The sequence below is a fragment of the Notothenia coriiceps genome, unplaced genomic scaffold (assembly GCF_000735185.1).
Source record: "Notothenia coriiceps isolate Sejong01 unplaced genomic scaffold, NC01 NC01_scaffold00001015, whole genome shotgun sequence".
Taxonomy (NCBI): domain Eukaryota; kingdom Metazoa; phylum Chordata; class Actinopteri; order Perciformes; family Nototheniidae; genus Notothenia; species Notothenia coriiceps.
This window is the reverse complement of record NW_011333716.1, coordinates 1-10322: the sequence shown is the minus strand read 5'-3', so window position 1 is coordinate 10322 and position 10322 is coordinate 1. Positions and strand designations below refer to the sequence as shown.

The following is a 10322-nucleotide window of genomic DNA, read 5'->3' as shown; positions in this document are numbered from 1 at the left end:
CCTGGTCCCTTTGCAGAAAAACAGCCCCAAAGCATGATGTTTCCACCCCCATGTTTCAAAGTAGGTATGGTGTTCTTTGGATACAACTCAGCATTCTTTCTCCTCCAAACACGTCTAGTTGAGTTTTTACCAAAAAGTTCTATTTTGGTTTTCATCTGAGATCTTGCGTGGAGCCCCAGATCGAGGGAGATTATCCGTGGTCTTCTATGTCTTCCATTTTCTAATAATTGCTCCCACAGTTGATTTCTTCACACCAAGCTGCTTACCTATTGCAGATTCAGTCTTCCCAGCCTGGTGCAGGTCTACAATTTTTTGTTTCTGGTGTCCTTTGACAGCTCTTTGGTCTTGGCCATAGTGGAATTTGGAGTGTGACTGTTTGAGGTTGTGGACAGGTGTCTTTTATACTGATAACGAGTTCAAACAGTTGCCATTAATACAGTTAACAAGTGGAGGACAGAGGAGGCTCTTAAAGAAGAAGTTACAGGTCCGTGAGAGCCAGAAATCTTGTTTGTTTGTAGGTGACCAAATACGTATTTTACCGAGGAATTTACCAATTCATTCATTAAAAATCAGACTGTGATTTTCTGGAATTTTTTTTCTCATAGTTGAAGTGTACCTAGGATGAAAATTACAGGCCTCTCTCATCTTTTTAAGTGGGAGAATTTGCACAATTGGTGGCTGACTAAATACTTTTTTCCCCCACTGTATCTCTCCATCCCTTTCCCCTGCAGCTCCACCCCAGCCTGTGTACAGTGATGTCACCATGATAGCTCTCACCAGTGTCACCAGTCTGCTGCTGGTCAGCGCCGCCATCGGAGGAGCTCTGCTTCTCTACGCCTATCTGTGTAAGGGTATGTCTCAGTATAACCAAAGTGCATTTTTACTCTTTAAACTATTCAACAAGTCTAGCCTGAGTTTGAAGTGAGAGTGTGGATGTGAGGATAATAGGTGTTATGGAGATTGTTATAGCACATATTATGTTCACTTCAATAAGGGTTGTCGATGGAGTAGGAACAGAGTGGTGATTTCTGTTGTAAATCTAATAAGGTTTTTGATTGTTTACATTTTAGTATTGGTCTTTCTTTATAATATCATTATATATTTATTTTTCTGATTCATTATGGGTTGGATCAGTTGGCTCACATGAGTATGGGCGGAACTCTTGGACAATATAATCAGCTGTTGACCTGTGTGAGGTGTGTGTGGAAGAGAGGGTGAAAAGGGTCACTGTTTTTTTTTGTTGACGACAAATTCTTTATAGCTGGATTAATTGGACCACATGTTTTTGCACTTCATAATTTGTTAATTAAATCAACATTTTGTTGAATGCATTTTTTGATCTCAGCAACTCATTTTTGTTGCATGTCAGACAAAGGCACGGCTGACATCAGCCTCTGAGCGACTTCTGTTGGTTTCCTGAAGTCGCTACGGATGGAAGACATTTAAACCCAAATTCATTCCAATGCAAATTTTCCTGAAATATTTCAGTGGTCCAACACACCAGAGGGCATTTACCTTCTGCCTGGATTTAAGTTATTCTCTAGAAAAACAGACTGGAATTTGCCCACAAAGAAGATGTACTTACATCCTCTTCATCCCTTTTGTCAGAATGTTTTGTTACCTAACAATATTTCTGAGAGAATTCTTTTAATTTCATAACCTTCATCTTAAGGCTACTTCGCAGAGTGAGGTTATGTTTAAAACATGTGATAAGCTTATTGAATGTTTACATTTCAAATATAAGGACAAACCAGGATGTACAATACAAGTGGGCGTTTCTCATCATAATTCTTCCAAGAACTTAATTTCATTGATGGTGACTGTGCAGCCATCAGAATAAAGTGGGGGGAGGGTTTATTGATTGGAGAGGCGTTATTCTCCTCTATAATAAATGATCCAAGTTCGACACACTTTCAGAATGAAAAGAAAACCCTTTATTGTCTTTGTCTTATCTGTGCAACAACAGTCCTATTTCTCTCCTCAGCTCCACCAAGTGTTTCTGAGATCAGCAAACCCAGCATCATTTATGCTCAGGTGCAGACGGAACTCAGATGCACCATCAGAGGAGCTGGACAGCGGGAGCTCAGAGTGAGGTGGTCTACACTCAGTGCAGGCTCAGAGGAGCTGTCAGAGGGGGGCTCTCTGCTGGGCGGGGGGGATCTGAGTGACCAGGCCTGTCTGCTGTCAGACTGTCAACACCACACATCCGTCCTGACCGTGTGTCTGACCGTCTCTGAGGACCGAACCCAGTACCAGTGTGAGGTGCTGTGCAGGGGCCAGAGCATCACCAGAGTGACCACAGTCCGGGTGAAAGGTGAGGAGGTGGAGCGTTCTGTAACAGCAGCAACTAGGGAGCATTTCTACGATATACTTTGATTCAGTATTGTAATCATTTCTAAGTAACTGTATCCCAAACATTACTTTTTATTGGTGACTTTGTTTGTGGCTTCTATGAGCAACTTCTTTCACATTGTTTTCAGTTTGTCATTTGACACATTGTTATTTAAAATAATTGATTGACTTGAATTGAAGTCACAGGCTATCATGAAGGAAACGTATACATAAATATGTGCATAATGCAAGAATATATCAGCGAGACAAGTTCACTTAGTCAAGATCCTTTTAGCAAAAAATTCATAGAAGCACATTTCCTTTAATAAGGATTTGTATAACCTCGTTATATTATTTATCAGAACCAGTGAGATCAATTGTGTAACTGCTTAAGGACCGTTAAGGTCATCCTTTCACCTGTTATCCTTAAACCTCAAAACTAGTTCTCTTGGAAACCCTTCACCTCAAAAGCAGAGTCATTGTTCAACAGATGGATAGTTATGTTCTGAGCTTTATTCTCTCCTCCTGTGAATGACACGGCTGCCCCCCCTCTCACCACACTGTCACCCCTGCAGTGGAGCCGTCTTTCCTCCAGATCACCAGCATCCCTCAGATCCCCAAGGTGGAGAGGAGCCTGGTCCTCTGCTGTCGGCTGGAGAACTTCTACCCCCAGGAGGTGGACCTGGAGTGGTCCAGGAACGACGGGGAGCCGGTCTGTGGGGTCACACACTTCGGACCTTTCTCGGACCACACCCAGCTGTACAGCCTGTGGAGTAAGATCCAGCTGCTCATGGCCAGAGAGGACGAGAGGGCCGTCTACAGCTGCCGGGTCTACCACTCCAGCTTCCCTGCTCCGGGGTACAAGGACGCCCTGTACCACATCAACACTCAAGGTAGCTCCACCTAACCTCTTACTGTTGGTTTGAGCAAACCAGCTTCTATTGACTTCCTACAGTGGTGGAAAGCAACTCATTACATTTACTCTAGTACTGTACTTACGTTTTTTAGGTACTTGTACTTCACCCGAGTAATTTCCTTTTATACTACTTTATACTTCTACTCTATGTTGTCATGAGAGAGAGAGAGAGCGAGAGAGAGAGAGAGAGAGCGAGCGAGAGAGAGAGAGATTTTGAAAGTTTGTAAGTTTGTACAAAGACATACCAATAAATCTAATGAATTCAGATCAATGTATTACAAAAGAAAAATTCCAAACATTAGAAGAAACTATTAAAGACAACCAAAACCCCCTTGATTTCCCAATGACTTGGGAAGAATTGACCAGACAGACACAATCTCTCCGGCCAAGGAAAGCTTGTGGCCCAGACAACATTAAAAACGAAATGCTCAGATGCAGCACCCCAGAGATGCAGGGTGCGATGTTAAAGCTGTTCAATATCGTATTGCAGTCAGGATGTTTTCCTGACATCTGGTGCAAAGGGCTCATCTCCCCCATTCATAAGAGTGGAGACAAATCAGACCCTAATAACTACCGTGGCATCTGTGTCAGCAGCTGTCTGGGGAAATTATTCTGTAGTATTCTAAATAAAAGAATACAAGATTTCCTTAACCAACAATCCATCTTGAGTAAAAATCAAATTGGCTTCCTTCCAAAACACCGCACCACCGACCATGTATATACCCTTCACACTTTAGTTAACAAACATGTACACCAAATAAAACATGGTAAGATATTCACTTGTTTCATTGATTTCAAAAAAGCTTTCGACTCTATTTGGCACGAAGGGCTCTATTATAGACTTCTACATTGTGGTATAGGGGGCAAAATGTATGATCTGGTTAAATCTATGTACAGTTGCAAGAAAAAGTATGTGAACCCTTTGGAATTACCTGGATTTCTGCATAAGTTGGTCACCACGGAGGAAGCCACTGCTGTCCAGAAAAAACATTGCTGCACGTTTGAAGTTTGCAAAAGAGCACCTGGATGTTCCACAGCACTACTGGCAAAATATTCTGTGGACAGATGAAACCAAAGTTGAGTTGTTTGGAAGGAACACAAAACGCTATGTGTGGAGAAAAAAAGGCACAGCACACCAACATCAAAACCTCATCCCAACTGTGAAGTATGGTGGAGGGAGCATCATGGTTTGGGGCTGCTTTGCTGCCTCAGGGCCTGGACAGATTGCCATCATCGACGGAAAAATGAATTCTCAAGTTTATCAAGACATTTTGCTGGAGACCTTAAGGCCATCTGTCCACCAATTGAAGCTCAACAGAAGATGGGTGATGCAACAGGACAACGACCCAAAGCACAGAAGTAAATCAACAACAGAATGGCTTCAACAGAAGAAAATACGCCTTCTGGAGTGGCCCAGTCAGAGTCCTGACCTCAACCCAATTGAGATGCTGTGGCATGACCTCAAGAGAGCGATTCACACCAGACATCCCAAGAATATTGCTGAACTGAAACAGTTTTGTAAAGAGGAATGGTCCAAAATTNACGTTTTCTGTAAGTCTTCACAAGGTTTTCACACACTGTTGCTGGTATTTTGGCCCATTCCTCCATGCAGATCTCCTCTAGAGCAGTGCCCCAAAACATCACTGCTCTAGAGGAGATCTGCATGGAGGAATGGGCCAAAATACCAGCAACAGTGTGTGAAAACCTTGTGAAGACTTACAGAAAACGTTTGACCTCTGTCATTGCCAACAAAGGGTATATAACAAAGTATTGAGATGAACTTTTGTTATTGACCAAATACTTATTTTACACCATAATTTGCAAATAAATTATTTAAAAATCAGACAATGTGATTTTCTGGATTATTTTTTCTCATTTTGTCTCTCATAGTTGAGGTATACCTAGGATGAAAATTACAGGCCTCTCTCATCTTTTTAAGTGGGAGAACTTGCACAATTGGTGGCTGACTAAATACTTTTTTGCCCCACTGTATATAACATATCATAAATGTGTATTTTAGTAGGAAACAAGGTTAAATGAGAGTCTACATAATGACAGAAAGAAGAAAAAGCAGCACCCTGAACAGTCAGTGTGACAGACGTGTTGTACGGCCAGCTGTAGGTCTTGTGCTCCACCTGGCACATGAGGCTCATCTCTCCACCCTTCACTGCTGACGAGTGCATGGTGATGCCACTGCGGATGCTGAAGGTGCCATCTGCATTGTGAATGGCAATTTCGGTGCAGACACGGGACAGGGGGCTTAACCCTGCGAGCACAGTGCGGGAGCCATTCAGGATTAGCCACGTCACGGCCAGTTTCTCTGGATAGAAACCTGTGATGTCACACTGTATCGTCTTCTCCTCCCCCTCCGTCACTGCTGCCTTCTCTGGGAGCAACACTGAAGGCCGCGCTGGGGGCGGGAGCAAAAACATTACATTGTCATTTTTGGGTGGGGTCTTACTCCCTAAAATGTAACATAAAAAACGTCTCTTTCTGGGATGAAACTTTGAAGCACGCTGATATATTGTAATGAAAATATTATCAATTAAACAGAACGTAATAAGTTGGTGGCAGAGGTGGGAGAAGTACTCAGATTGTTATGGCCTAGAGATATTGGACCCCAAAGCAAAAGACTTCGAGAGAGAGATGGTCAAAAACAAAACGTTTATTTTAAGCAAAGGCACAGGTAACGGCAGTGGAGGCAGGAAGCTGGCTGGCATGGAGACAGAGAGGACAGGAGACAAAAATCCAGGTGACGAGATCACAGGGACGAGGAGAATGGCGAGACACACAGGAGGGTCGAACACAACGGAATGATCTGGCAGGGAAGTGGCATGAGGACCGGGCTTTTATGTCAACAGGTTGAAGAGGTGAGTGAAAGGTGTGCCTCATCTGCTGCTGGGAGGAGCCAGCCAACTCCCTGTCACACACCAGCCCTGCAGTGAAAAACAGAGGGGGGAGACAGAAGAAAACACAAAAAAAGCACACAACAAAACCAAAACTTAACAGAATCATCACACAGATCTTGTACTTGAGTAAAAGTTGAGTAGGAATACTCTGTTACAAGTAAAAGTACTGCATTCCAAATGTTACTCAAGTAAAAGTAGAAAAGTATTCTCATCAAATATAGTTAAAGTACTAAAAGTAAAGTAGTGATTGTGCAGATTGGTCCATTTCTGAATAATATGATATGTTTTATAATGATTGATCATGAAAGTGTTCTCAAAGCTGGTAAAGGTGCAGCTAGTTTGAATGACTTTGTATACTGCAGGGTAGCTTGTGAATTTACTCCAGTACCGAAGTTCAATAGCACCCACCCCCCACTTTATAACTTCACAATTGGCTATAAAAAGCAGTATGGGTAATTATGTTGGCACAAAGCCTCCATAACAGCAATCTGAGACATTTGGAGGGAGATCTGTGACAGTGTTTCAAGGAGCAGAACATGTTGTGCTAGCGTGCGTGACACAGAACAGAGTAAATACCCAGCACTTCCAGTGAGGTGGTCTCTGTGTAGACCACAGGGGTGATGATTCTGCAGGAGTACAGCCCTTCATCTCCCACAGTCACATTGTGGAGCTGCAGAGAAGCATCACTCTGTAGCAGCTGCATTCTGTCCACCTCAGAGCCCTCTCTGTTCACATGCGCTCTTCCATCCTCAAAGGTGTACACTACGCTCTTCTCTGCATGTGTATCCACCACGTTCCACTCAATGGTGAGAGTGCTCCACTCCACCAGCCTGGACAGCTTACCAAACAGGCAGCCCAGAGTCACATCTGCCCCCACCAACACACTGAGCTGCCGGGTGGTGTCAGATGAGGAGCCTGGAAACATGAGAGTGAAGTTTGCAAAAGAAAAACAGTCAAATAAACTGCACAAGAGAAACAGCTTCCTTCTGAAACAATGCTGCTTACCTCCACAGTGGCAGACAATAAGCATTACTTGAATCATCACTTTTATATTCTTTAGGTGCTGCATTTGGACGATGTCAGAACATTATGAAGTACAGAGTGCTCGCACAGCTCAAAGACATTCCCTGGACTGAGGGTCACGTGGTAGCTGTGTGAGGATCATGTTCAGTAGGGCTGGGCGGTAAACATTCACCTGGTTTTTCAGGAGGTATGAATCATGGAGTGCTGTTCTAATGCACCTCCTCCTGGACTCTGACCTGGGGCTGACACCTCCTCCTCATGGTGCCCAGACTCATACTTTCATTCTTCTCCCAGTAGGACTCCTCTGCTCTCTCTCTTCTTTCTTTTGTTAGAGCCGTTATCATTCAATAATGATAGAGGTCCCTGGTCTTCTTATTCTAGTGGGAATATTTCAGCAAAACATATCTAAACTTTCAAAATGCATATGTCCAAAATCCAAAGATCTGTTATCTGTGTGCAAAATAAATGCATAATGAGCTGCATATCATTCCTGGTATGATTAAGTGTTTAAAAAGGAACATATCTCAGTAACAGCACTGATTCAGTGATTTCAGGGGGAAAGATAGCTAGGTAACTACAACTAGGATCCACATAAAGCCTACCTATGACCAGTTCAAAAGAAGAAAGGATTTGAAGTCAGGTAAATAATGTCATCATAACATATTTTGAACTGATAAGCATTACATTCCTGAATGCTTACTTTATTGTAAGCAACAGCCTCTGAGGTCTGTGTAGCATTAGTACTAAATGTGAAAGTATCAGTAAATATGGATGAAGGTGCTGATGAATCATGCTAAATCTCACTCAGTATGTAACATTTCACAGGTGCAAAACAACATGCTTTTTCGAACTCCATATTTCTATTATATCTGCCTCCCATGAGAAGAAAAAAACAATTTATTCACAACATTTTTTTATTTTATGTTGGATATTTTTTGCACAATGAAAGCTTTGTAACTATAACTGATTTGTATAAACATGATCTCCAGAGGCCCTGAACACAGAACGGATCTTCACCCCACCATGGACCTCTTCCTCCCTCTCAACCGGACTTCCTCAAGCTTTTTAATGACCGCTGAGGACTTCTTGGATGCCGCTGCGTAGCTCTTCAGCAGCCTCTGGAACAGCGCCTCTGTGTGGGGGTGGGTACTGAGAAAGGCTTTCTCCAGCACGTACAGGTCCACCCCCTTATCCTCGGGCAGAGCGGAGATGTAGCTCAGGCCGAAGTCGATGAGGAACAGCTCCGACACCCCGTCCTCCGGACCGCATCTCAGCAGCATGTTGGAGGTGGTCAGGTCTCCGTGGATGACGTCCTCATCGTGCATTCTGGCCAGGACCTGCCCCACTCTCTCAGCAAGCGGCTCCAGACCCTCACAGCGAGCAGACGGGGGGGAGGAGGCGATGTGGTCCCGCACAGTCGAGGAGCCCACAATCTCCTCCAAGAAAATACTGTGGGATGTGTAGTCCACAAAATAGACTACCGGGACAGATATTCCTGAGGAGAGAAGACGAAGAGTTTTATTTAAAACGTGTACGTTGGCCTCTTAAGATTCAAAATCAAATAGTAAGGACCCTGTGTTTTCTAGCATCAAATCATAAGGACGTCATTATTCTACATTTCTTTATTTTCAACCAGATCAAAACCAAAAAAGTACATGTCTGCACATCTTTACATACTTTCTGACCTCTGAATCTGTATGTGCCTATAGAAAATGGGTTACTACTGAAAAACAAGGAGAACAACAATATAAATAATGAAATAAATAATGAGTGTTTTCAGTTTTCAATCTGTTAATATATAACAGTAAAAATACAGATGTCACACAGGACCAATACACAAGGATTGTATGTCGAGGTGTCATGTCTCAGGGTTAGAGCGGCCCCAACATTTACATCTTTGGGGGAAAACTGAACAATTATTCACATAGCTGGTAAATAAATAAAAATAAAACAAACATAGAGGACTAACTTCAGCTGTGAATAAATCCCTTTATTGTTATTTAATTTTGCATGGTTGATTCTAAAAGAGAAGGATTATTATTCTGCAGTTTCAAGTTTGGGATGTTGTGATCTCTATTTTTCAAATGTTATAAAATCCAAAATTAATAAAGGTGATAACAAAAAAATCTTTATACACTATAAAGTTTTGTTTTATATCCATGTTGTGTTCTTCCAAGACATCTGCACAGCTCCATAGTGGAACACAACCCACTAGTCTCTCTAACAGGCAGACAGTGAGATGCAGCCCCAGCACGGAGAGCGGTGTTCACTTCTGTATTGTAGTTAGGTCAGTGAAAATTGAATAAGCTACTTTTATTTAATGTTAATGAGTGGTCTGACACTGACCCCTCAACGGTGTCAGTGTGTGGGGGGGACTCGCCTGCTCGGCGGCACCGCAGCACGGAGCGGACCTCCTGCACCGTCCTGCGGTGGGTCAGCTTCTCGTCCAGCAGCGGGTGTCTGTACTGTTTCCGGAACCTTTCCTTAACAATAGTCGGCCTTCCCAGGAACCTTGCCCGGTACACTCTGGCTTCTGCTCCCTGTTTAAGTAACTCTGCTTTACTGAGGAACTCTGGGATCGCCGCCATGCTCTTCTCCTTGGCCATGTTTACTTCCGGTTTTCTTCTTCTTCTACGCTCTGTCTGTCTGCTGCTGTGTTCACATAGGCTCCCCCTGGCGGCCACAGATCAACACATCTCAACGACAGAGAGAAATGAAAACAAAACACAGTATTGAGTGACTCTCGTGAGTTTCATGTATTTTCTCACGAGAAACTCAGTTTATACTGTGTTTTGTTTCAATTAATGTATCATTTAGTTACAAATATGTGATATATCTGAACAACAAAGTGGTCAAAAATCGTTTTATTCATTTATTGGATATTTTCAAGATCGCTTTTTTCGTTTACATTTTAAGAATGGCGTTTATCTTTTGTAGAATGAGTTCTTATTTTATTTTATTTATTTGGGTCTACAACAGATGATACAAATGTCAGTAAATAGGCCTTCAACCCCTGTGCTTGCCTGCAGTGGTGGAATGTATAATTGGACAGCCTTCTGGGGAAAACCTGGTCTGATTAAGAGAGACGGCATGAATCCTACTTTGGAAGGTGCAAATCTCATTTCGGCAAACATTTCAGGGCT

The 10322-nt window shown here is 42.8% G+C and overlaps 2 protein-coding genes across 2 annotated transcripts; one reads left to right on the top strand and one right to left on the bottom strand.

Moving 5' to 3' along the window:
• The first annotated feature begins 708 nt into the window (after positions 1-708).
• Positions 709-3238, top strand: LOC104958451 (uncharacterized). The gene is made up of 3 exons (XM_010786195.1): positions 709-851; positions 1985-2314; positions 2907-3238. The coding sequence occupies exons 1-3, from the start codon at positions 764-766 to the stop codon at positions 3236-3238; spliced, it is 750 nt and encodes a 249-aa protein (XP_010784497.1). The 5' UTR covers positions 709-763.
• Positions 3239-5897: 2659 nt separating this feature from the next.
• Positions 5898-9830, bottom strand: tp53rk (TP53 regulating kinase). The gene is made up of 4 exons (XM_010786183.1): positions 9560-9830; positions 7352-8674; positions 6733-7071; positions 5898-6183 (listed from the first exon to the last, which is right to left on the bottom strand). The coding sequence occupies exons 1-2, from the start codon at positions 9783-9785 to the stop codon at positions 8193-8195; spliced, it is 708 nt and encodes a 235-aa protein (XP_010784485.1). The 5' UTR covers positions 9786-9830; the 3' UTR covers positions 5898-6183; positions 6733-7071; positions 7352-8192.
• Between the last annotated feature and the right edge of the window lie 492 nt (positions 9831-10322).

What these genes read in the sequence shown, in the direction of transcription:
- tp53rk (XM_010786183.1), bottom strand. Translation starts at nt 9,785, where the DNA reads ATGGCCAAGGAGAAGAGCATGGCGGCGATCCCAGAGTTCCTCAGTAAA. An exon ending in GCTGCGGTGCCGCCGAGCAG is followed by an intron (nt 8,675 to 9,559) that starts GCGAGTCCCCCC and finishes TTCTCTCCTCAG; the next exon opens with GAATATCTGTCCCGGTAGTC.
- LOC104958451 (XM_010786195.1), top strand. Translation starts at nt 764, where the DNA reads ATGATAGCTCTCACCAGTGTCACCAGTCTGCTGCTGGTCAGCGCCGCC. An exon ending in CTACGCCTATCTGTGTAAGG is followed by an intron (nt 852 to 1,984) that starts GTATGTCTCAGT and finishes TTCTCTCCTCAG; the next exon opens with CTCCACCAAGTGTTTCTGAG. An exon ending in GACCACAGTCCGGGTGAAAG is followed by an intron (nt 2,315 to 2,906) that starts GTGAGGAGGTGG and finishes TCACCCCTGCAG; the next exon opens with TGGAGCCGTCTTTCCTCCAG.